This window comes from Sardina pilchardus, chromosome 17, assembly GCF_963854185.1.
Source record: "Sardina pilchardus chromosome 17, fSarPil1.1, whole genome shotgun sequence".
NCBI classification, from domain to species: domain Eukaryota; kingdom Metazoa; phylum Chordata; class Actinopteri; order Clupeiformes; family Clupeidae; genus Sardina; species Sardina pilchardus.
In genome coordinates this window covers 23,306,021-23,333,886 of record NC_085010.1, presented here as the reverse complement: position 1 = coordinate 23,333,886, position 27,866 = coordinate 23,306,021, and the positions used below count along the sequence as shown (strand labels likewise).

At 45.1% G+C, this 27,866-nt stretch overlaps 1 protein-coding gene across 1 annotated transcript; it reads right to left on the bottom strand.

The window, feature by feature from the left end:
* Window positions 1–1,312: 1,312 nt before the first annotated feature.
* Window positions 1,313–27,866, bottom strand: tmem168a (transmembrane protein 168a). Its single transcript, XM_062518420.1, has 5 exons — window positions 27,801–27,866; window positions 25,904–27,125; window positions 21,415–21,557; window positions 14,611–14,885; window positions 1,313–3,932 (listed from the first exon to the last, which is right to left on the bottom strand). Exons 2-5 carry the CDS (start codon window positions 27,029–27,031, stop codon window positions 3,304–3,306), a joined length of 2,175 nt encoding a protein of 724 aa, XP_062374404.1. The 5' UTR covers window positions 27,032–27,125; window positions 27,801–27,866; the 3' UTR covers window positions 1,313–3,303.

Sequence of the window (27,866 nt, the reverse complement as noted above, 5' to 3'; positions counted from 1 at the left end):
ACACACAAAACAGTGTTACATATGCCCTGAAAGGATCAGTCCTGTAACAAAGAAATATGTCGCCTCATTATTTAAGCAAACAAGATTCTACTGTTTTTTTAAAAAGTAGAGAAGATTTCCCATGGTCCTTCTCGCTCTGCATTTCTACAGGTCATGTCTGGAATGTCGCTGTTGTGGACACGTCTAAAATGCCCGAGGTAAAATTAACCAAATTTATTCCCTCAAGGTGGTCACTTCAATAGCCTAGGAGTTTAAGAGTCAAAAGGTGTTTATGCAGATATTGTTTTGTGTGTGTGTGTTTTTGGAAGGAAGGGAGGGAGGGAGGGAGGGGGTGGGAAAGATGGAGAGAGATCAGAAAATGACCGCGGGCTGGACTTGACTCGGGTCCCTGTGGGCAGTGGGACCCTTACATGGAACAGACAGACACTGCAGCCAGTCTTGAGTCACAGCTCCCTCCGATTTTGCTGAAAGTTTAATGCCCAAAATATTTACTTGCATTTGAGGTTTTGGAGCGAAAACACTCCAGGGTTCAGAGAGAATTTGAGGCCAAATTGTAAACAAGCTTATTTGAAGCCAAAACTGTAAACAGGCTTATTTTAGGTGTACCCAAACCTTTGACAGGAGACATGTGGGAGTGTATGAAAATCTTAAAGCCAAAGTAGAGAAACGAGAAAAAAGCCGACTAAATTAGGATGTTGTGCCTGTCAATCAAGGGTGTGTCTTGTGATCGGCAACCCCTCGGCGTACTCACGACTCGGGCTCCTCTGTGGCAGTGGGCGTCTCAACGCGGCTTTCCAGAACAATGCCTTCATCTGACATGGATGCCACGTCCTGGGGCTAACACACATCCATTTCATGCCATTTATAGAGGGCGAGGATGCATTCACTCACTCACACACAGAGAAAAACACACAACCAGACATACGCAGACACATACACAACATACACACACACACACACACATCACATGCCATATAGTGTCTTGAGGGTCCTTCAGGCATGAGCCGTCATCAGTCACAACACAGTCTTCACTGATTAAGAGTGTGTGTTTTACAGGATCAGGACTGGAGCAAGAATCTGAAAAGAAAGTCTGATAGGAGCATGAGCTGTCTATAACACACACACACACACACACACACACACACACACACACATCTGTACTATTGAACATAAAACTAGTTCTACTATCAACATACACGACCCCAAATGGCCTTAAAGCTTTGATGTGTGCAAATGAATGGATGGAAATAGACAGACACCGACAGATATGTGTAAGGACATAAAATATCTTTATTTTTCTTTATTTTTTTATTTATATAATTATATTATAAGGCATGTTGGCATGTAAAAAAAACTATGAAGATCTCAAACATTTGTCTTAATTTTTTTAGAAAAAAGATTAGGTCGTAAGTCCCGAGCTGACCAGGGCACTAGAGGGGTCAAGGGTCGAAGTTCAGCAGCTTGCTTAAGATGACCTTCAGTAGGGCCAGTGTCTGCTTAGCGTAAGGTTTCTGTGATGGCTCAAGAATCTACTGTCGATGTGAGAAGCCCTTGTCTGACGGAACGTCTCTTTTTTTTCCCCCCAGGAAAGCGCTAATCTGTTTTGAGAATCGGGAGGATCCAGTCGACAGACGCAAAAGTGTCCTAGTGGATCGTACAAATTAAAGAGATAACCCATACCTCTCTGTTTCTCTCTCTCTCTCTGCATGTTGACTTTTGTGTCAGGACATCTCCGAGAGCAAATACTGGTGATATGCTACCTCAAGTGACCCAGGAGGTAGGGGGAAAAAAACAGCATACAACTGTTATTCATATGGGGGAGAAAAAGAAAAAGAAAAAAAAAACGAAGGCATCATCAAACATTTGGCTTCCCTTAGAAGGCTTTTAAAGAACACAAAACAACACATCCTTTAAAAAAAATAAAGGCATACAATAAAAGGCATGGCTCATGGGAATGATTCCAACATTAAGGGGGCTTAAAAAAAAGAAATAAAGAAAGGCTGTAGATCTGGCCTTGGAGAACAGATGGAATGTACATCCAGGATGATGTTTTCGTGTGTGTGTGTGTGTGTGTCTGTGTGTATGTGTGTATGTGTGTATGTGTGTGTGTGTGTGTGTGTGTGTGTGTGTGTGTGTGTGTGTGTGTGTGTGTGTGTGTGTGTGTGTGTGTGTGTGTGTGTGTGCGCATCTGTGTGTGTGTGTGTGTGTGTGTGTGTGTGTGTGTGTGTGTGCGCATCTGTGTGTGTGTGTGTGTGTGTGTATCTGTGTGTGTGTGTGTGTGTGTGTGTGTGTGTGTGTAAGGCAGCAGAGACGGAGACTCTTTTTCTGATTGTTCAGACGGAGCAGAAGCAGAAGGCACAGAGGAGAAGCTAACATTACACGGAGAGGGAGGAGACCAATAGGAGCGATAGACCGTAAACAAGAGCTTACCACTGGGGAGCCAGTGTGTCTCTGAGTCTGTGTGTGTGTGTGTGTGTGTGTGTGTGTGTGTGTGTGTGTGTGTCTGAAGTTGAAAGAGTATTGAAGGCATGAGGCTCTGTGCACATGGATTGGATGTATGCTTCAGTATAAAACTGCAGTTTATCTGTGTGTTTGTATGTTTGTGAGTACATATATGTGCTTCATGTCTGTGAACAGGTGTGTGTGTGTGTGTGTGTGTGTGTGTGTGTGTGTGTGTGTTTGTGTTGGCCATCTGTAAACAGCAATTAAAGTCTGGCGATAAAAAATATGGCAAGATGGCACTGGCAAAGGTCACAGTGGGTCAATGTCACAGTAGCTGACAGCCTGGTGTGTGTGTGTGTGTGTGTGTGTGTGTGTGTGTGTGTGTGTGTGAGGCGTTGAGAGTGTGTGTGTGTGTGTGTGTGTGTGTGTGTGTGTGTGTGGGGAGGGGGTCTTAGGTATTTGGCCTAACATTAAGGTGCAGTCAATCGGAGATGGCACACAAATAGTATACCAGCACCTGCATTCAGAAACATTTTCATTTCAGGAGCACACTAGTAACATGCCCTGTTCTACGTCCTGGTCAAACCAGAGGTTGTGTGCTTGTCTATGCTGTGTGTGTTAGCGTGTGTGTATGTGTGTGTGTGTGTGTGTGTGTGTGTGTGTGTGTGTGTGTGTGTGTGGTAGTGATGGGTAAGTATTTGGCCTAACATTAAGGTACGGTCAACATTGGCACACAGCACCTGCATTCAGAAGCAGACCAGTGGGATGTTTCTTTTCAGGAGAACGGAGGTCGTGTGCTTGTCTATGCTGTGTGCGTTTGCATGTGTGTGTGTGTTTGCGTGTGTGTGTGTAAAGCGGTTCTCAAGAGCGCACGAGGCGTATGCCCTGTCCGGTGTCCAGCACGCTGGGCGGGCACCAGGTCATCTTGAGGCGGCGGAAGCAGCGGAGGCAGGCGGCGCAGGCCCAGAGCGGCTGCAGCGCGCAGCACCAGTTGGCCACGGCCAGCGCCGGGTAGGTGGCGCGCGGGAAGTGCGCCTCCCAGTGGCGGCTCACGTCGCTGCCCGTGGGCAGGTGCAGCGAGTAGTCGGCCCAGGGCTTGGACACGCCGTAGTCCGCCTCCATGCCACGCGCGCCCGCCTGCTCCGCCCAGGGACGGCCGTTGCCCTCGGCGACGGCGGCGCTGCAGTTGTAGTCCACCCAGGCCTTGGTGAAGTCGCCCAGGCGCGGCGGCGAGGACGAGTCGCCCAGGAGGGGGTCGCCGGCCTCCAGGTCGGTGGAGCGGTTGCGGGCAGCGGAAGGGGCGGTGGTGGCGGTGGTGTCGTGGAGCTGGGCTCCCTGCACGGCCACGTAGAGGCCCTCGACGCGGCGCACGGTGCGGACCCAGGGCTGGGAGTGGTCCGTGTCCAGCACCAGGATGAGGCGCGAGCAGTGGTCCGCGTTGCGCTCCCGCCACAGCTCCAGGAGCTGGTGCATCTGCAGCTTGTCCCCGCCTGAGAGAGGGACACACACACACACACACACACTAGGGATGTCAGGAGAACCGATACTTATGATACTTTTTGATTCTCAAATGAAAAAACACAGACAATGCCCATGTTTTTGAAGCACCGTAAGCATCAATGCTTGCATAAGTACAGTATCTGTATCACACACACACACACACACTAGGGATGTCACGAGAACCAATACTTTTCAATCTAAAATGAAAAAACACATATGATTGCCCGTAAGCACCAATGCCAGCGTAAGTATCTGTGCTGTGACTCTTCCGGAACAGATGGGGGCAGTATACGCCTCAGAGTGTCCCAGTTGATGCTTACATTAGAAGTAGGAGGTCATGAAGAAGTGGAGCTACACATGGCATAACAAAAACTTCCTATTTAGCGAAGCATTTACCTTGTCTTGCAAGCAGACACAGCACTCAAAGAATCAGCCATAGAAATGCACGGGTTAGTTTGTAATGCGCGGCCGCTGTCTAGTCTACACATTGTCCGCCCCATCCTTATTAACTGCTCATGTGACAGATGAGATTTGGCCAACTACATCACTGAAGACACATGATGGCATTTCAGCAAACTTTTGTACGTCAACTGGGTTGTTGGTGGTGTATGCAAACGTTTTAGACAAATACTCCTTTCCTGCAGCTTGAAGGAGCAGAGAGTAGAGGAGAGACAGATGACATAATGTGAGAGTTCAGGAGAAAGGGGGGATAGAAAAGGAGAGGGTGGATTGAGGAGGAGAGAGTGATGATGGGGTGAGACTGGAACAAGAAGGGAGAGATGGAGAGCTAAAGTTACGTCAGCCATTTTTATGTGTGATGGTAAGTAATCACATGAGTCCCCACATGAGTGGGAATCCAGTATGTGTGTGTGACCGGAAGAGAGAGAAGGGGACTGTGTGTGTGTGTGTGTGTGTGTGTGTGTGTGTGTGTGTGTGTGTGTGTGTGTGAAAATTATGTGGACAGGGAACTGTGAGCGCAACAGAAATATGATGTGAGAGTCTATGTGAATCAGCAACTGTGTGTGTGTTTTTGTGTTTATGGGAACGTGCCAGGAAGAGTTGCCCCTCCCCGGAATATCCATACACACACACACACACACACACACACACCAAGGCCCTGGCAGTTATTCAGACAGCCTCCTCTGATCAAACACAGTGACACAGGGGCATGACACTCAATATCCTTCATCAGGATTAATACCCTGCTGTGCTCTCCCACACACACACACACACACACACACACACAGAGAGAGACACACACACACACACACGCGCACACACAGGCAGGCAGGCAGGCAGGCAGGCAGGAAGATTGAACGCACTGTCGGGGCGGAGCCAAGATAAGATACTTCTTTACAGTTTTGGGCAATCGCCCTTGGAGCGCTGAGGAGCCTCGGACGAGACTGGGCGGCTACCCAGAATCCTTCAGGAGGGGCCATTCCTCTCACCTGTCCCCTGGTGCCCTGTGGCCTCTTTACTCTCCCCTGTGTCTGTGTCTGTGTCTGTGTCTGTGTCTGTGTCTGTGTCTCTCTCTCTCTCTCTCTCTCTCTCTCTCTCTCTCTCTCTCTCTCTCTCTCTCTCTCTCTCTCTCTCTCTCTCTCTCTCTCTCTCTCTCTCTCTCTCTCTCTCTCTCTCTCTCTCTCTCTCTCTCTCTCTCTCTCTCTCTCTCTCTCTCTCTCTCTCTCTCTCTCTCTCTCTCTCTCTCTCTCTCTCTCTCTCTCTCTCTCTCTCTCTCTCCTCTCTCTCTCTCTCTCTCTCTCTCTCTCTCAAATTCAAATTCAAATCATTGTGCTTTATTGGCATGACTGTTCAGGTTACAATATTGCCAAAGCATTACAAGTAATAATAATAATGATAATAATAGCAATAATAATAATAATAATAATAATAACAATAATAAACAAAACTTAATAATAATAATAATAACAACAATAAACAAAACGTAAAACAGGTGACAATAATAGTAATTATAAGGGGGGTGGGAGAGGAGAAAAAAAATAGACAAATAAATATAAAGAGAAAATAAAGATAAGAAAAATCAATAAACAAATGTAGGGGGTGGAATCACTGGCTTACGGTTGCATTTCGTCTTTCGTGACAGGCTAATACAAATTTTGCAGCTGTCAGTGTGATTTCTGGAATTTCACCTAGGAATATTGAAGTTTGCCCTCATTATCTTTATTTAAAATGTCAGGGTGTGTGCCACTAACTTTGGTGAGGAAGGTTTCCCTGAGGTCTTTATAATATTGGCATTCGGTTAAAAAATGCAGCTCTGTTTCTATTTGACTATCCTGGCACTGGTGACACAGCCTGGCCTCTCTAGGTAACCAGGTCTGTTTCCTTCTGCCTATTTCAATATTGAGGTTGTGCTCACTGAGTCTATACATTGTCAATATTTTGGATAGTTTTGTGTCATTGAGATTTTTTAGGTATGGGGCCAATTCATATTTGTGATTGATACTAAGGTAACAATCAAGTTTATGCTGGGTTTTCGTTATTTCTGTCCAATATGATATATATTTTTCTTTTTCTTTTTCTATGATACCATTTGGATGAATTTTATTTGCTAATTGTATTGAATCTTTTTTAGTTTTGGACATCGTCAAATTAATTGGAGTGAGATTGCTGTGCTTTATAATGAATTGATTTAGGGGACTCTTCTCTATATTTAATTCTGTGCTTTTTAGGGCTTTATAATGTATTGAGTTGGGGTCACTAAATTGCATGTGTTTCCAAAATTTTAGAATTCTTTTTTTAATTTTGATAATTAATGGGAACTGGCCCAGTTCAGCCCTGCAGCCATTATGCGGGGTATTTCTGTGGACTTTGAGAATCCTTTTACAGAAATCAGTGTGAAGGGCTTCGATTGGGTGTTTTTCCCAGTCTGCGAATTCATATTTTGAAAGTGGTCCCCATATTTCGCACCCATAGAAGGCAATAGGTTCGATGACTTGTTTGAAAATTTTCAACCATATTTTTATCGGAATATTGGCTTGAATTGACTTTTTGATAGCATATAAAGATCTTTGTGCTTTTTCTTTCAGGTTTTTTACTGCCAAATCAAATTTTCCTGTTGAGTTGATGGAGATTCCTAAATAAGTGTATTCTTGTGTTTGTTCGATTACTTCTTTGCCAATTGAAAAATTTATAATTTTGTTATTTTTGTTTTTTCTTTGGAACACTACAACTTTTGTCTTTTTCAAGTTAACCTTTAGTGACCAATTTTCCGCAAATTTTTCTAGAATATTCAGGCTATTTTGCAGGCTTACCTCATCTGGTGCTATAAGGACTAGGTCATCTGCATAGAGAAGACATTTTACCTCTGTGTCTAATAATTTTATACCAGGGTCTGTGGATTGTTGAATTTTGATGGCCAATTCATCAATGTATAAATTAAATAGCATTGGGCTAATTGCACAGCCTTGGCGGACACCACGGTGTTGGGGGAAAAAATCTGTTTGCATATTTCCAATCTTGACTGCACATTCGCTTGAGGAATACATTGATTTTATTACATCATATGTTCGCCCACCGACCCCATAATCTAATAATTTGTAGAGGAGACCTTTGTGCCACACTGTATCAAACGCTTTCTGGAAATCAACAAAGCAAGTGAATAATTTGGATTTGTCTTGTTTAACATGTTTATCAATTATAGTGTGCAATGTAAAAATGTGATCTGAGGTCCTATGGTTTGGGAGGAATCCAATTTGTGCTTTGTTTAGTACGTTGTGTTGATTGATAAAGTTTGTTAGTCTTGAATTTACTATGGAACAGAATAGTTTACCTATGTTGCTGCAGATGCATATCCCTCTGTAGTTATTTGGATCTTGCCTGTCACCGCTCTTAAATATAGGTGAAATGAGACCCTTGCTCCATAAATCAGGAAAATGCCCTACATTAAGAATTAAATTGAAGAGTTTAAGAATGGCTCTTTGGAAGGTGGGGTCTGTGTTAATGATCATTTCATTCAGAATGTTGTCAAACCCACAGGCCTTTTTGGGATGTAGAGTTTTTATTTTTTCCTCCAGTTCTTTTTCAGTAATTGGCATATCTAAAGGGTTCTGATAGGGTTTTATAATTTGTTCCAATTTTTCCAATTTTTGAAGTATTTGCTTTTGGTGGTTATTTAAGGGGTTGTTTTTATACAGGGATTTGAAATGATCTGTCCATATATCTCCCTTTTGTATGGCTAACTCCTCTGAGTTTTTCGTTTGTAACGTTTTCCAGTGTTCCCAGAAATTATTGGAGTCAATTGATTCCTCTAATTCATGAATTTGTTTTGCCAGGAAACTAGATTTGTTAGTCTTAAGTTTATGTTTGTACTTTCTCAGTGATTCAGCATATTGTAATCGAATTACCTCATTGTTGGGTTGTCTGTGTTTTTGGTTTGATAATTTCCTTAAATCTTTCCGCAATGTCTTACATTCTGTATCATACCAAGTTGGTTTCTTGTTTTTAGTTTTTGTTTTACCTTTATGGGATAGCAACCCAGAGGATTTGGCTATATGGTCAAATATTTTATTTAAATCAGTAACAGCATTGTTTACTCCTTCTTTGTCCATTGAATAGAGGTTGTTCAGAAACATATATATCATTGCATTTGAGTCGTCTTGTTTGATTGCTTTAATATATTGGTCTTTGCTATTATCAAACCATCTGTAGGTCTTACTCATCCTATGCATTATAGATGAATGGGAAAAGTTGGGCTGTTCATTAGTTCTGTTTAGATAGAGAGTAATCTGTGTATGGTCAGAAAATGGTGCCAAAGGATTTACTGTGAAAGCCCTTAAATTATTTTCATTAAGGTCTGTTATGAAGTAATCGACCGTACTGCATCCAAGGACTGAACTGTCCTAATGAGTCTCCTCTTAGTCTCCCGTTGACAATGTATAGACCCTGGCATTGACAGAGCTCTAACAAAGCCCTACCGTGAGTATTTATTGTTTTATCATAGTTGTTTCTGGTTAGATGAGTAGGAAAATGTATATTTTGTCCAATTATGAATTTGTCGCCGAGAGTATTTACTGTATCTAGGCCTTCGCCGGTTCTAGCATTTAGATCACCGCATATCATTACATGTCCAATCGATTGATAGTAGCTAATCTCGTTCCTAGTTCTATATATGTGTTTTCGTCATAATATGGTGAGTCGGATGGAGGAATATAGATAGTACATAGAAACAGATCTTTTGGGGTGGTTATGATATTTTTTCCAATTTTCAGCCATGCATTATATTTACCCTTTCTAATTAACTCACAATTGATGTCAGCTCTGCTCCATATTAAAAGACCTCCTGAATCCCTACCCTGTTTAGTTGACTTTAATTTTATCGATGGAACTATTATTTCTCTGTAACCCGGTGGACAGCCAGTGATTTCACCCCCTCTGTACCAGGTCTCTTGCAGTATTATAATATCAATATCTTTAATTGCTTTTATAAATTCTGGATTTTGGCTTTTAAGCCCGAAAAGAGCAGAGTTTAAACCTTGAATGTTCCAAGTGCTAATACGAAAAGACATTTTGATATCCAAACAAATCCTAAACATTGGTATAGCCTATAAACGCTGGAGAAAAAGCATACAAGAATCATAATCAAAGAAACTTTTTTTTTTTTTTTTTTTTTTTCCCATTCCTTTTTTCCTCTTTCTTTCTTTCTTTCTTTTTTTTTTTTTTTTTTTTTTTTTTTTTTTTTTTTACAAGCATTCACTCGGCTGTAGTGAATCAATACATTTGCAAGAAGGGGGTGAAGATAGAAAGGAGGAAAATAATTAAATAGATACAAGTGTGTGTAGATTTGAGTGTGTATGGGTGTGTATGAGGGAGGTGTGTGTATGTGTGTTGTAGTATGTTTATTTATATATCTATTATATTCACATATATATATATATATATATATATGTATATACATATTTGTATTATTTATTTATTTATTGTTGGGGGGAGGGGGGTTTATTCTCTCTCTCTCTCTCTCTCTCTCTCTCTCTCTCTCTCTCTCTCTCTCTCTCTCTCTCTCTCTCTCTCTCTCTCTCTCTCTCTCTCTCTCTCTCTCTCTCTCTCTCTCTCTCTCTCTCTCTCTCCTACCCTCACTCTCTCTCTCTCTCTCTCCTACCCAGCGCCATGCGGAGCCCATGAGGATTCAGAATATGATGCAGATACAGAACAGTATCTGACAGAGAGGCAAAGCTTACAGACTAGAGAGTGACCAAGCCTGCTGCCTGGGTAGTAACGAATGTTAATGCAAAGGACAACCCTGATGGCTTGATGGACCTGATGAACATTCAGCGGAACATTCTAATCTACGACATATCGAATATAAAACAAACAGACACAGACACGATAACTGAACACATGATAACTTTGTACAAAATAAAAGCGATATTTGTCGAAATTCGACAAAGCATAATTGCACAAAGCGTGTTTCCAGTGCGATTACATATCATCAATCTTATCAATAACATACTTGCGATAGTTATTTCAGATAAAAATAACAACGGATCTACAATGCGTCACCTTTTTGAATGTGTCGTGTCATGTGACTCACCTAAATGTGACCTACATGTGTTTCCATTTCACTTTTGCAAAATAGTGCTATGTCAATAGGCCTGAAAACCCACCTCATGCCAGCATAAAAACTTTTGTGCAATATTTGTGAGCTGTTGCAATATTCACGTTTCCATTAATCGCATTTTAGATTTCCGCATTTTCAGGCTTAATGGAAACTCACCTAGACAGACACACACAGATTTTTGCAGCCTGGGCCACCCTCTCTCTTTCAGTGAATATTCACAGTGAAATCTTCTCTCTGATGAGTTTCCATCCAATCCATATTCATCCTCATCCTCGGCTCAAAACAGAATTCTTGTGTGGAGGCCACCACTGATGATCCAAGACTAAAGACCCAAGGTATTGAACTACAGGGGAGCCAAGAGAAAAGGACGCTCAAACATCGCCCTCTCCCCCTGAGAACTGATTACGTTTTCAGAGAAAAAAAACTAATTTCCCCAGCAACGTCTACACAACTCCGAACTCAAACAATGAACTCAATAAACCCAAGTGCTTGTTCTCCAGGCCGAGAGTGGTTATTAATTGATAAGCTGCTGGTGCAATGCATGGTCCTTCACAGTGGGAAGCCGGCGTGGCTGTTTTTTGCTCTGAGTGTCACATTGTGAATGTTCTGGCCTTGTCTTTCTCATTTGGCTTTGCCTTATTGTGTTGAGAAAAATACTGTTTTCTTTTGTTCACCGATACAAGCATCTATCAGCGGAGGATAATTACATATGCAGAAAGCGGAGGCTTGATTGTATGACTATTGTATTTCCCTCTTTTCACAAAACAACAATGTAGGCCAGAGCAGAGTCAGGTCAGATGGGCCAAAGGGCTCTGCCGCACACACGTACATGCACACGCACACGCACACACACACACACACACACACACACACGCACTCATCAGCTTGAAGCCTAAACACAAACAACTCCAACAGCACATACAGTGCAGTCACACACAGGCAGAGACAGAGAGACAAACAAACACACACACACACACACACACACACACACACACAAACTTATGTGGCTGGCGCATCCTGAGGCTTCAGAGTCCACAGACGACTCCAGTAGCACAGAGAGTGGCATCTCCGTAATGGAGACTGGAAACAACAGGCCGAGTTCAACGGTGTCATGGTTCAGAGAGGAATTTGTTCGCTGGATCTGACAGCTCGACCCCCCCGTCCCCCCCGTCCACCCCCAGCACTCGCCATCACCACACTGCTCTCACAGTTTCTGATCGCGTTCCAGTTCCTATCAGAGCACTCAGCTGCAGTGCGCACACACACACACACACACACACACACACACACACACACACACACACACACACACACACACACAGTCTGCTCCAGCACATTTAACACAATTGTGTCCACATCTTGGACAGGGCTTCAGCCAGTGAGAGACAGTAAAGGCCACTAGTTGTAAATGGTGTCAAGTCAAACTAGAACGGCAGTTCTTAATGTCATTATTACGCAATGTAAATGTGTGCCGTGTGTGTGTGTGTGTGTGTGTGTGTGACTGCTCTGCATGAAGCTGACTAAGCTCTTTACCCCAACCCTTCAAACCCCTTCCTTGGCTAATCAAGGGCAGTAAATAACTCTGACTTTAATCAGGTGTGGTGCATTAGATACAGAGAAGTGATAGTGTTTGTGTGTGTGTGTGTGTGTGTGTGTGTCTGTGTGTGTGTGTGTGTGTGTGTGTGTGTGTGTGTCTCATTACACTCACTGCCCACAACCCTCCACTCTTCAGATACTTAATTTCAAATTCTTCATTTAAATGTACATTTCATTTCATTGATTTGACTCCTCTACACTTTCTGCCTCCATCCTTCCTGTTACTGTTTAAAAAATGCTGTCCTTGAAGTCTTGAGTTGAGGTGAATTGGCAAACATTGTTTGTTGGTAACCAAACAGCCTACAAGTTCTTTAATCGCTGCGCGTGTGCGTGCATTCTCTCTCCTGCGCAAACACTATTTGTGTTCCGTAGCCAAGTGCGTAATTCTGCAAAAAGAAGAGGTTTATTGTACAGAAAATAAATAGCTTACTGTCATGCAATTAATTGGCTACAGTGAAGTGAAGAGTTTGGAGAGTGAAGTTATGGTAGGGCAACTTGAAATTTTATGAAAATAATTTACCAGAACATGGGCCATGACCATGAAGCTTCTATTTCCTGCAGCTTTTAAAAACACCCACTAGATAGTTTGAATAGTCACCAACATTCGTTTTTGCAGTAGGGAGGTGTACTGGCAGATTTATCAAACAAGTACTTTGTTTGTCTTCGTACTGCGCAAATTACTGGTAGTTAGTTCGGTAGACAGCCATTGAATAAGCGATGCCAAGCAATTTCTAATATGTAACACTTTGTGTGACATTCAGCAAATATCTCCTCACTTAATGTACTGTAAGTTGCTTCGAGCAACCTGTTTGTTCTACTCTTCGTAGAGTTGTCCATGCAGCTCAGATGTCCATGCAGCTCAGCTACAATGACGATACGCTGCACTGAATCATTCTTGTTTTCTTTGAGTTGTCCAGCTAACTTTTCCACTGAAACTAGCCATTTATGATTGGTTACACAGTCGGTATTTGTTGTGTATGATCAAGGCCAAATGGACCAATCACGCAGCCACTGTGTCATCAGCAGCGCGTATATAAACAAATGAGAAAAACTACAACAAAAAAAAACCCTATATAAACAAACTATAACAAACTGGTTCCCTCCTTCATGGTAGCAGCTCCTGTGCCCCTTCTAGGCAGAGAGGGAGATACTGAATGAATGTTTCAGTGTTCAACTCTGGTATCAAACACTCGGTCATTCCAATTCTCTCTCTTCCCTCTCGGCGAGGAAGCAAATATTAACACCCCATGAAACAGAAATGGAGAGCAGCAAAGTACACACGCACCTAATGGCGTAGAGACACGCTGGGCTATCAACTAGCGCCATCCTGCTCTTATCTGGCAACCGCAGCAGAGTAGGGGCCTGGGAATCCAATCCTTCAGTTCTCAACACTTTAGCTGAAGATAGGGATTCTCCATACCACTACTCATGCCCACATATGTACACACAAACACACACACAGGATTCTAAATGTCTATCTTGCTCTTCCTCTTTCTGTCAGACTCTTATCTATCTCTTTCTCTCCCTCACACATTTACACACAGTCACATGTGCCAGTGCTCAGTCTCCAACACGTACTGTGTGTGTGTGTGTGTGTGTGTGTGTGTGTGTGTGTGTGTGTGCACATAGTCACATGTGCCAGTGCTCAGTCTCCAACACGTACTGTGTGTGCTTGCTGATGTGGAGTCAGGTCAGGAGTTGGTTCGGGCTTCTTTCCCTTTCTCTCTTTTTCTGTTCCATCTCTCCCTCCTTCTTCTTCCTTTCTGTCTCTCTCTCCTTCCTTTTCCAGTCTGTCTCTCTCTCTCCTTCTTCTTTTCTATGTCTTTCTCCTTCATCTTCTTTTCTGTCTCTCTCCTTCTTTTCTGTCTCTCTCTCCTTCTTCTTTGCTGTCTCTTTCTCCTTCTTCCTTTCTGTCTCTCTCTCCTTTTTCTTCCTTTCTGTCACTCTCTCTCTCTACCCCCCACCCTCTCTGTCTCCACATAACTACCGATTTAGACATATGACCCGTCTCACCTGCCGGTACCCAGACACCGGTGCCCAGCATGTTGCCACCGCAGGAGAGCAGGTAGGTGTCGCTTACCCTCTCCCTCGACCCCCTCATGGCATGATGTTGAATTGGCATGAATGGATGAATGAAGTCATTGCTGCCAAAGCTTGACATATTATGCAAGTGAATCGACATGAGCATTTTGTATGAGGCATAGCATTTCTCTTTCCCCACATAACCTAATGACTCGCTCCCAAGTACGTCACACACACACACACACACACACACACACACACACACACACACACACACACACACACACACACACACAGAATACAAACACACATAGTATACAGTACACACACAGAATACAAACACAAACACAAACACACACACACACACTGTGCAGTGTGTGTGGACAACGCATGCTCGAAGCCAACGAGACAACAGACAACTCCAGCAGCATGCACACATGCACGCACGCACGCACACACACACACACTCTCCCTCTCACCTGCCAGTGCCCAGTCCCCGGTGCGCAGCGTGTGTCCGCTGTAGTAGAGCAGGTAGGTGTCGTGGCGCGGGCCCTCGGCGGTGCGCAGCTCCAGGAAGGCGCGGAGCTTGGCCAGCAGGGCCTCCAGGCCCAGGCCGCTGGTGGAGTAGTCGCAGCCGAACGGGTGGATGAGGTGGTGCGAGAAGAGGCGCTGCACGGCCGACAGGGCGGCGGTAGAGCGCGCGTTCAGCTCCTGCACCTGCTCCGGCGGGAGGAGGACCGGCTGGCCGTCAGCACTGTGGGGGCAGAGAGAGGGGGTTAGGAAAGTTAGGGTGCATGTGTGCTAGGAAAGTTAGGGTGTATGTGTGTGTGTGTGTGTGTGTGTGTGTGTGTGTGTGTGAGTGAGAAGTGGCGATAGAGTGTGAGTTCTTCTCCTGCACATGTTTCTATGTCTTGCAGCTGTTAAACCACCCGTTAGATCAGTGTTTCTTAACTGGTGGGTCGGTACCCAAAAATGGGTTGCGGAACCATTCTGGGTCGCTTTAACTCAAAGTGCTACCTTATCAGACCTAATATTGTACCTTTATTTTAACAGACTTTATGCGCAGCCAATGTCAGTCATTACCAGGGACATAAGCAATGTTTATGTGACCGGTCATGCTAGACATAATTTTAGTGGTAAACGCAAATGTAACGCCAAACATCTGCATGTTCCTGACAAGTAGGTCTACAGGCACTTTGTATGTTACCATGCAGTTCACCATATCCGTTGGCTTGAACGCTAAATAAATACTGTATATGGGTCGCGACTTTATGAACATAGGAAATTGTGGGTCCCAAAGCCAGACCAGTTAAGAACCACTGCGCTAGATAGTTTAAATAGCCACCAACATTCGTTTTTGCAGTACAGATTATTTCTTAAAGTTATTTCTCCATTAGGCCTACTGGCAGATTTATCAAACGAGTGCTTTGTCTTCGTTGCAGAAATGCCAGAGCACGTATATAGTATGTCTGAAAATATCTAAATCCTTCATCTTGGAATATGATCTTCAAACAAAACGTTTAAATGTGTGTGTGTGTGTGTGTGGACTGGGCGCCATTACAGCCAAAGTGTGTGTGGGTGGTAATGGCCATCAGTGCCGAGTACAGGAGATGAGGAGAACAGAGAGTGTGTTTGTGTTTTCTCTGTGTGTGTGTGTGTGTGTGTGTGTGTGTGTGTGTGTGTGGAGAGAGAGAGAGGAGTGACACCCCTGGCAGGAAGACACAGAAGAGAAAACTGACGTGCGTGTGTTACTGGAAGTGATTTAAAAAAGTACATCAGATTGATTAGATCAGAGGGAGGAAATTAAACTTCATCAAAACAAGACAAAGACGGAGATGACGACTTGGGCGACGGAGGTGGAGGGAGGATTGGTAAACATGAGCGAGAGAACAAAAGATGAGTCGCTGAAGGAGAAGAAAAAAGAACAGAAGCCTGGGGATGAGACACGCTGACGAGGGGGTGAGAAAAGAGAAAAAATGAGCGGTAACGGTTGGGGGCTAGGGGAGACCGTCACTGCTTGCTCAGAGTTCTGGGTTTCGTGTCGGTTGTTAGGGGAGGCAGACTGTGACTGGATCAAGGTGAAGCGCCTCGTCCTCACACACACTCGTGGACATGAGTCACCGATTGTAACCAAGTTAGTGTGTGTGTGTGTGTGTGTGTGTGTGTGTGTGTGTGTGTGTGTGGAGGGGCTAGAAAGTCTGGTTCTAGACATCAAAGCCACCTCTAAATACATTCATAAGCTTTAGAGTTTGGCAACTAACATACAAAGAGTGTTTTTGAATGGACATCCTCAAATCAGTGTGTGTGTGCATGTTTGTGTGTGCATGTTTGCGTGTGCAAAGTTCATATGTGTTGTGACTGCATGTATATAGGTCAGGGCAAAACATTCATCACATTCATAAATGAACCTGTGTGTGTGTGTGTGTGTGTGTATGTGTGGTGTGGAGGTACTGTAATCACCCTACTGAATGTATGTATGAACATTAGTCTCTGGTAAGTGCAAGTATTAAAGCAAAGAGTCAAGGCTGAGAGGCTGGTGAAATATTAAGCTTTGATCAACATGTCTAGCCATCTCTCAAACAGACACACAAACACACACACACAGCAGTAGCATACACCTATACAAGAACACTCACACACAACCATTTATACAAGCACATACATTCACAAATTCTCTCACACACAGACACACACACACACACACACGCACGCACGCACGCACGCACGCACGCACGCACGCACGCACACACACACACACACGCACACATACACATGCATACATATCCTTGCAGACACCTTCTCCTGTCTGCAAGGCCATGTCGATTTAAAATAACTCAAACCAGACACAGTCAGACATAGCAATCGAAACAGACACACACACACACACCCATATATAAAAGTTAACACAGACACTATGAGGGAGAAAGTATAAGAGAAGTTGAAGACAAGATGGAGAGATTGGAGACAAAGAAATGGCAAGATCTTGAGAAAATATTGCAGTGCATCAAATCAAGGGAAGAGAGAATTTGTGAATAAAAACATGTTTTAATGAGATCTTATGTTGAAATGTGGGTGTATGTGTGTTTGAGAGAGGGGTAGAGGGAGAGTAGAGGAGAGGAGAAGGAAAGTGTGTGTGTGTGTGTGTGTGTGTGTGTGTGCATTATGATAAGGCCAGAGTGTTTTCCCCTCACTGTGTAGTTTACCTCAGATAGCCACAGCTGATGAAAGCTGCAGGCAGTGAACATGGATCTAACAAGACCTCTGTTGACAGTGTGTGTGTGTGTGTGTGTCCACTGAACTATTCATGCAGAAATGTCTGCATGTCTCGGTCTGAGGTCTCTTCTCGATCATCCTAACTCTGTCAGTCACGTCTGTCTGCCCATGTGTGTGTGCATGTGACTGACGCAAGTCAAGACTGTGTGTCTGTGAGAGATGTCATTCATGACAGACTGTATGTCTGCGATTCACTGACGTCAGCCATGTCTGCCAGTCTATCTGTCTATATGTTTGTGAGCAGTAAGTGATGTCAGGAGTTTATGTATGTCTGTCTGTCTGTCTGTGAAGGAGGTCTGTCTGTTTGTCTGCCTGTCTGTCTGTGAAGGAGGTCTTGTCTGTCAGTCTGTGTCTGCCTGTATGTCTGTGAGCGATATCTGTCTGTATGCCTGCATGTCTAAGTGAGCAATGTCTGTCTGTCTGTCTATCTGTGAATGAGGTCTGTATGTCTGTCTGACTATGTCTGTGAGTGACACTTGCCTGTCTGCCTGTATGTTTGTGAGTGAGTGAGTGACACCTGCCTGTCTGCCTGTATGTTTGTGAGTGAGAGAGGTCTGTTTGTCTGCCTGTATGTTTGTGAGTGAGTGAGCGAGATCTGTGTGCCTGTATGTTTGTGAGTGAGTGAGCGAGGTCTGTCTGCCTGTATGTTTGTGAGTGAGTGAGTGACACCTGCCTGTCTGCCTGTATGTTTGTGAGTGAGAGAGGTCTGTTTGTCTGCCTGTATGTTTGTGAGTGAGTGAGCGAGATCTGTGTGCCTGTATGTTTGTGAGTGAGTGAGCGAGATCTGTGTGCCTGTATGTTTGTGAGTGAGAGAGGTCTGTTTGTCTGCCTGTATGTTTGTGAGTGAGTGAGTGACACCTGCCTGTCTGCCTGTATGTTTGTGAGTGAGAGAGGTCTGTTTGTCTGCCTGTATGTTTGTGAGTGAGTGAGCGAGATCTGTGTGCCTGTATGTTTGTGAGTGAGTGAGCGAGGTCTGTCTGCCTGTATGTTTGTGAGTGAGTGAGTGACACCTGCCTGTCTGCCTGTATGTTTGTGAGTGAGAGAGGTCTGTTTGTCTGCCTGTATGTTTGTGAGTGAGTGAGCGAGATCTGTGTGCCTGTATGTTTGTGAGTGAGTGAGCGAGATCTGTGTGCCTGTATGTTTGTGAGTGAGAGAGGTCTGTTTGTCTGCCTGTATGTTTGTGAGTGAGTGAGTGAGCGAGATCTGTCTGCCTGTATGTTTGTGAGTGAGCGAGGTCCATCTGTCTGTCTGTATGTTTGTGAGTGAGCGAGGTCTGTCTGTCTGCCTGTCTGCCTGCCTGCCTGCGAGTGATGTTAGCAATAATGATGTCAGTGATATCTGTATATCTGTCTGTTCCAGTAATTCCAAAAACCAGAGGCTAAAATAAAAGACCAGCTCATCTAAGAACCCCCCCTCCCCCCTCCCTCCCTCTCTCTCTCACCATCCCTCTCTCCTTCTCTCCATGCTAACATTAAACCCTTCCTCTTGCCCTCTAGTTTAAGGACGGGATAAAAAGGTGTGGTGAGCCTTTTACTAGCTAACGGGACGATGTCTCAACCTTTGGAGAGCTGTGGTGTATTCTAGGAGCTTTAGTGAGGGTAGGTGTAGATTGTATAGATTGTAGATGGGGCTGTGGAGTTTAATAGGGGGCTATAGCCTGTGGTGGATATGGAGTGGGGTTTTTTTTTGTCACTTGATGTACTGTGTTTTTTACTTGATGTATAAAAGTCAAAGGTCTTACCCATTTCTCTTGAGTTCCCCTCCATGCTATCCCCTCTACTCTTCATCAGCATTAACTAAAAAAAACATCTCTCTCTCTCTCCATACCTCAATCCTCTTCACCTTTATACCCCTCTTCTCTATCTGCCTCTCTTCTACTCCTCCTCCTCCTCCTCTCTCTATCCCTCTTTACCTCTTCACTGTTCTCTTCATTACTCTCGGCCTCTATTCTAGGGATGCACACTTGATTGATTCGAACTGATGCACTTAAGCTAAGGCTGCAATTAATCGTGCAGTTTGCAACTCTGTTCTGGTGGTTAATCTTGTCACATCTATGATTCTTATATTTAGGTCAGCCTCCTCCTGTGACAGTGACACTCACCTATCAGGAGGGCTGTTCTTTTCATTCACTAGGCATGCTTACCAATCAGCAGTGGCCCAACTTAAAGCCTATATTGTACAAAAACTATACCGCAAATCAAATCACAACCCTGAGATTTGTCAGATGAATTACAATTAGATATTTTCCCCCCAAAACTGTGTGGCCCAACTCTACTCTGTATCAACCACTCTTATTCTCTTCCCTCTTCTTTACCTCTCCTCTATCTTTCTCACCTTCTCACCTCTCTTCTCCTCCTCCTTCGTCTCTCTTCTGTTCTTCCCTTTCTCTTCCCTTCATCCCTCCACCTCTGCTCTCTATCAGCCACTCTGCTCCTTCTCTTTCTCCCTCCCTCCCTCCTTCCTCTTCACCTCCCCTCTGCCGTCCCTGAGAAGCACTCATCATTGTAGAAATCATGATCGCGCCTGTCAGACAACACATCTCACACACACACACACACAGAGAGAGAGAGACACACACAGACACACACACACACACACACACACACACACACACACACACACTCCACCGCATTCCACTTGTGTGCCCTCGCCCGCTTGCCTTGCAGCCATCCAGCCTGTTCACGGGGTGCCAGCGGAATACTGAGCACCCGGCTTGCACATGGCTCCACATGCCCAATCACTGACTCTAACTCATCATGCTGCTCATCCCCAACACACACACACACACACACACACACACACACACACACACACACTCACACACACACACACACACACACACACACACACACACACACACACACTCAACACACACACAACCCCTCAACACACACACACACACACACACACACACACACACACACACACAACCCCTCGACACACAAACACACACACACCCCACAACCCCTTGACATACACACACACACACACACCCCACAACCCCTGTCAGACACACACACACACACACACACACACACACACACACACACACACACACACACACACACACACACACACACACAGACACAGACACAGACACACACAGACACACACAGACACACACAGACACACAGACACACACACACAGACACACAGAGACACACAGCCAGTTATTGACATTCAGACAGCTAAAGCCTCCCTCTTCACAGAACAAGCTTGTGTTCATTCATGTCCATTAGTTGCTTTTTAAACTCAGTTAAGTGTTTGTGTATTTGGGTTGGGTGGGTGTGAGAGTGTGAGGGGGGATTGAGAGAAAGAGAGAGAGAGAAAGAGAGAGAGAGAGAGAGAGAGAGAGAGAGAGAGAGAGAGAGAGAGAGAGAGAGGGAGAGGGAGAGGGAGAGGGAGAGGGAGAGGGAGAGGGAGAGGGAGAGGGAGAGGGAGAGGGAGAGGGAGAGGGAGAGGGAGAGAGAGAGAGAGAGAGAGAGAGAGAGAGAGAGAGAGAGAGAGAGATGGATTGAGATTCTAGTCAAGCTGCTCTTATAAAATCTGGGGTCTAAAACATTAAACAGAAAAGCCGAGCTCTGTTGAACTTCAATGCATGCTCACACAGACAAAACATTCCTTCCATTTCCAAGAGATGGATAAGGATTGAGTGATTTATACTGAATATAAAAACTCTACAGTGTGCCACAGAATCATCTGCATTAATTCCAGGCCTATCAAAAGCCTACAAGAGAGAGCAAGTAAGCATACACAGTATGTGTGTGCCCGTGTATGTGTGAGCAAGCCAGCGAGATCATAAGAGTGTGTGTGGGTGTGTGAGTATGTGTACAAACAAGAGAGTGTGTCTATGTGTATGTCTGTGTGTGTGTGTGTGTGTGTGTGTGTGTGTGTGTGTGTGTGTACGAATGAGAGAGAGAGTGTGTGTGTGTGTACGAATAAGAGACAGAGAGAGTGTGTGTGTGTGTGTATGTTTGCATGTGTGTGTGTGTGTGTGTGTGTGTGTGTACCTGTAGTAGCTGGTGGGTACGACTACGGCGTATCCAGCACAGGTGCCTCCAAGGCAGCCGCCCAGCTCATGGAAAAGGCCGTGGGCCAGCGACTCCAACGGCAGCACCACCAGCAGCACACCCATGAACAGCCCGTTAGAGAGCTGGGGGAAAGAGAGGAGGGAGGAGGGAGAGAGAGAGAGAGAGAGAGAGAGAGAGAGAGAGAGAGAGAGAGAGAGAGAGAGAGAGAGAGAGAGAGAGAGAGAGAGAGAGAGAGAGAGATATTAGATTATCATTCACATATTCTATCTTTGGCAACGCGGCATCCAAACAGTCATGCTAACAAAGCAACGGCAGACAGACATGACATCATGATGTGATAATTCAATGGGATGTAAAAGTACAGACGTCACGGTCCGGTATGAGTTCAGTGGTCTACTCTATGATAAAAGAGGGGAAAAAATTAACTCATGCTGCGTTGCAGAGGAGGGCTTGGCCTCCCTGAGGTCCTACTGTAAGCAGAGAGGGTTAAAGCGGAGCGAGAGGCGCAAACGTTCGATCATTTCCGCGTTCTGTCTTCGCAAAGGGGAGGGGGGCTAAATCCCCCTTTAAGCAGACCTGTTAACATTTGAACTGAACTGCTTGCCAATCTGACAGAGATCGATATCCCACTATACCGTCTTTGCGACACGCCTCTTTAAGCAGACAGGAACTGTCCAAATTTTTCTTCCATAGAGATGCATTATGATGCTCTATCTTGTCAGTAATTAAGGATCTTTGCTGTAAGGCACATTCTGCAAGTGGCCCTCTTAACTGCACTAGCCAGGCAAGCCCCACCCCAGTGCTCTCACTTCACTGTAAACTGGTTTCAGACCTACATTACATTACAGGCAGAGATGTTGACATTTAGTCTATATCATGTGTCTGTAAAACATGACGTGCATTTAGGTGTGGTCCTCTGCTTTTTTTGCCCTTATACAGTATGCTTCCGTTAGGAAACATCATAAGTCTGCATAATGAATGAATGAATGAATATATGCTTTTTTGATCCCGTGAGGGAAATTCGTTTCTCTGCATTTAACCCAATTTAACCGAATTAGTGAACACACACAGCACACACACAGTGAGGTGAATCACACACTAACCCAGAGCAGTGAGCTGCCTGCCCAACCAGCGGCGCTCGGGGAGCAGTGAGGGGTTAGGTGCCTTGCTCAAGGGCACTTCAGCCGTGGTGGACTGGTCGGGGATCAAACCGGCAACCCTCCGGTTACAAGCCCTAACCAGTACACCACGGCTGCCCCCAAATGTAAACTTTCACAGCTGTGTCAGGGAAGGACTAGCGGAACCCAGGCTATATAAGACCTTTGACCTGGGTGACGATTTTCAACAGGGAATGCTGATGATGGGCTAGACCCAAAACGTTTGTTTCCCATTTTTTCTGTCTTTGGCTCATTATATATTTCGGTTTATGTTATCAATACAAGTTCTTATAATTCAGCTTTTGTGTGCGACTTCTTTTCTTTCTCTGAACTTTCACAGCTGTACAGATACCCAATTATATATTTCTGTGGAGCCTACTAACCTAGATGACCTTTGCGCCCTTATCACATGCTCAGCCTCCATTCATCAGTGGATGAGCAACATTTAAAAAAAAAAAACAAAAAAAAAAAACTAAATGATGACAAAACAGAGGTACTTTTGGTTGGACCAAAGTCACAGCGAGACACCGCTCTTAGTCATTTTGGGAAGTGACAAGTCAAGGGGTCATCTTAGATACAGAGTTAATCTTAAAGCCCCATATCAGTAAAGTTACCCAGACAGCTTATTTCCACCTGAGAAACATTGCCAAAGTACAGGGTTTTTTTTTACTCAACAAGATGCAGAAACTAATCCATGCCTTTGTCACTAGTAGGTTTGACTGCACCTTCATATATCTCTCAGCTTTTAATATCTTATCAACCACAAAGGAACCTTAGATCTTCCCATGCTAATCTTTTAATTGTGCCACATTTATATATATTTTTTAAAAGGCCAGTTAGTTCATGAATCCAGGATACTATGCATCCTGATAAAGTTCCCTTGGTCTTTGGAATTAAAATCGCCCCACATCATCACATACCCTTCACCATATCTCACGATTGTCATGGGGTGCTCTCCATAAGATCATCTTTCAATGCCAGCTATTAGGTTGACTGAAATAAACCATGACAATCTCTAGGTATAGTGAAGGGTATGTGATGACGTGGGGCTATTTCAATTCCAAAGGCCAATGGAGCTTTATTATTATTATTATTACATCCAATATTCTCCCCAGACTCAGGTCAGCTTCATGCTGATCTCAGAGTCAGCAGTGTTCTGATCTACATTCTGGTTATCAATCAATCAATCACTCAGCCAATCAATCACTGACTGAAATCAGAACAAGAGACAAAGTCTGGGAGTACAAAAGGACAAAGAAATGATAGTAATCCAAACAGTTTAACATCATGAAAAGGTTGACAGCTTGTTGGGGGAACAGCATCGCAAAAACACTTCATCAAACTACCCAGAGCTGCATAATCACATGGAGAGAATGACAAACGGAGGAGTGAGGAATGATGGAGGCATAACTGAGTGTGTGTGTGTGTAAGAGAGAGAGAGAGAGCGGGAGAGAGAGAGAGAGCGAGAGAGAAAGAGAGAGAGAGAGAGAGAGGAAAAACACAGACGGCACTGTCTATTCACATGTGTATTTTGATGCGCTCCAGGGCTGGGTTTGTTGACGGTCTTTGTCAGTACAGACCAACAGCGAGAGATAATTTAATTCCGAGCCACAAACAAAGACCACTTCATCTGACACTACAACGATCCGGTCCTTTTTTATTGCGTGCTGTGACTCACCAAGCCACGGACACCACACCAACAAAACAACCCATTTGTGCACGAACAAACAGCATCCTCACCATCATCACAGCCTCATTTGTACACCTCCCATCAGTTAGAATAAATGGTATAACCTTGTCAAATATCTGGTTTTCGGTCCAATTAGTTATGTTTTGTAGCTAGGTCCTTCATTGTGCAAGCCACAAGTTTACCAAGGTGAGCACAGAACCGTAATCACTAGGGGGACCTTCATGATTAGCCAAAAACACCACCAGTCCGCTGACTAAAGCCTACCTTACACTGACAGACCTTGACAAGATTTGGGAAAGATTCTTGAAAGATTGTAGTCTTTTGAGTAAAGCTTGAATGAGGGGCATTAGTCAAAACACTATCTTTCAAGAATCTTTCCCAAATCTTGTCAAAGTCTGTCGGTGTAAGGTAGGTTTTAGAGTAAGGTAACAGCAGTGATAATAGCATGGAAATTTGTTTGCATTACATTGACTAATGCCTCTCCCTACTCCCTCCATCCTATACCAACTCTGCTTGTTGTACTGTGGATCTTTCTACATGGCAACATACACTACTCACAAAACGTTAGGGATATCTGGCTCTCGGGTGAAATGTGATGTTTCAGTACAGAAAGTACTAAAACATGTTGGACACGCACATTCAAAAGCTTAGAGAAGAAGGTCAAATTCTAAGTTCAGCTGTAAAGGAAATAGTGGATTTTAGGTTCATCCTAAAGTTTCACCCAAAAGCCGAATACCCCTGATTTTTGGCGAGTACTGTACTTATTCTGCTGAACGTATGTATCCATCTCTTTAACCAGCTGACCACAGCATGCCCTCCTCCCCCATAAGCCATGAATCTGCCCAAAGATTCCATCCTACGAGGGATTTTTTATTGTCGTATACCGTACTCATGGTGCACTGTTCTCAAGGGATCAAGTGATCTAATCTCATGTTCAAGCTAGGCTCTGCAGAGCGCTTTGAGACGTACATTCATACTTTATGGCACTAGGCTATAGCCTATAGTCTGAATATAATACTGAGTTGAACTGATGAATATGTTTAAAAAGTAGCATTTCTCTGGCAATCAATGGAGGCTCGAATGTGAGAGCATCATTATACAGAGCTAGACAAGGTGACACGTGAAGCTGAGATCTCACTGAAGCAGAGAGCCAGAGAGAGAGAGAGAAGATAAGTGAGTGAGAAAGAGTGATAGAGAGTAGAGAGAGAGAGGGGGGTCTTTTCAGCTGAGGCAGAGAGCAAGTGAGAAGAGCTAGAGCAGATTGGAGTGTGAATCTGAGAGAGTGAAAGAAGAGGGAATGATCTCACTAAACTGGTTCCTCTGGTGTTAATGACCTAAGGTGAAGGCACAGTGCCATTGACTTAACCTGCAATTGCAGATTCCATTCAGTAGTGGATATTTCAGTCATCCAACCACACCAACCATAACCCATTGTAAAATATGATAAACTGAGACTATAGACTTCTAACCTGATGCCTGATCCTAATCATATCACGGTTCTTACAGTAACTATGGACCAGCACACACAGTACACACACACAAAGAGAACAACTTTGTATGCCAGTCTTGATCAATGTGCCCCCTGATCTGCAGTTCCAGCGCCCCCCCGTGCCCCCCTTACCTGCCAGGACACGGCGCCCAGTATGACTGTGGACAGCAGGCTGAAGAACACCAGTCTCTCGGACACCAGGCAGAAGTGGCGCATCCCCCGGGCGCCCATGACGCGGTCGAGCGGCCGCAGCTCGGACGCCTGGGCGCGGTGGGCCTTCTGGCACTCGTCCAGCTTGGAGTGGAAGCCCCAGAGGGACGCCAGGAACACGGCGTGGCACAGCAGCCAGAAGAGGCCGAACACGCAGAAGCCCGGGATGACCAGGTACCACAGCTCCAGGTGGCCCAGCTTGACGGCGCACAGCCCGAAGAAGGCCCCCTCGAGCAGGGCCAGCGGCAGCAGCGACAGCTTCCGCCAGAGGCGGCCCAGCGAGAGGAACGGGCGCCAGCGGTCGGTCGGCGGCAGGCCGCTGAAGTAGACGTCCAGCAGCGGGTCGCACAGCAGCCGGCCCAGGTAGCAGCCGAGCGCGAACGGGTTGGTGCGCACGCTCATGGCCTTGAAGAAGAAGGCCGAGGTGACCACGGCGAAGCAGGCCAGGTTGGGCAGGGCCAGGAGGGACTTCATGCGCAGGTCCACCACCGTGGCGGCCAGGGCCAGCACCAGGGCCAGCAGGGCGGTCGACTTCTCCATCGGCAGGGTGATGCTGGCGATGGCGAAGCCCAGCAGCTCCAGCATCTCCTCGGAGGTGAGGAGCGTCGGCCGGTAGCGGACGCTGCCCCCGATGCGCTCCGTCACCGCCCAGAGCGCCCGGGCGGACACGCTGGCCAGCAGGAGGTAATTGGTCACCTGCTCCTTGACGTCGGCCTCCAGCGCCGGGCTGTTGAGGAAGCAGAGGAGGCCCTGGAGGAAGCCGAACCACAGGTAGAAGAGGCTCATGCTGGCCGACTCCATGGAGAAGTAGTAGTAGAGGATGCTGGCGATGCCTAAGACGAACAGGCCCAGGATGAAGATGACCAGGATCATAGGCTCAGACGAGAGCTCGTAGCGCACGTACATGCCCAAGCACACAGCCACCGCCAGGTTCAGACTGGACAGGTATCCCAGGCAGCGAACCGACGATGCCCACACGTCCCCTTCCTTGGGCGCATCCTCGGGGGGATCCTCTTCGGCTGCTTCCTCTGCTTCCTCCATGCTGCTCATGGTTTAGGACGAGGTGGAGGTTGAGACAAGGCGACACGGAGTCGAATTTGTGATCCAACTTTGGGGGTACCTCTTCTTGCTCACATGACAGCGACTAAAGAAAATAATAATTTAGAAATACGTTAATACAAACTGTGTTCAAGATAAGGCTGTCCAAGTTCTCCAGGGCCTACTAACAGATAGGTGCCTATTAGCTAGCGTTATATGATAAAAAATAAACATCAGTTATTGCAGCTATCTTATACAATTCAGAAATGACGTTAGAAATCATTAAGCAGAAACAGGACGAAATGAAATTACATCATTTATCTCCGTCACTGTCCGAGTTCAGTGTACGTGGCTGTTAGAACATGCCCTTACTCATCCAAACTTTTTTTTTAACTAGCGAGAGACCTAAAGTTAGGTTAAGTTTAGCATGTACAGATTATGTTTGTTCCAACGACATCTCATTTATTGTCTTTACTGGGAAAGATAAACTAGATGTAACACGTACACCTATTTAAAATGTATCGTTTAGCGTTAGCTTTCAGCGAGCGAGGACTACAAATCATAAAAGTTTGCTGACAGACCGTGGTTTGGGCTTGACTGCACTCCATAGTGATTAGTCAATGGCAGCCGATGTGGCACATCCCACTGTCTAATAATCTCGCAAATTACAACTGAACCTAATTGACTTTAACAGCAATCATATGTGTACCCTCAAATAAGAAGAAATACGCTGTATGTGACATTTTCAACGCCGTACATTCAAAGAAAATGCACTACTTACACTTGTTTGTCAACTTTTCCTCAGTTCGCCATATTTCCGCACTTCAAACTACGGTGTCTCGAGAAG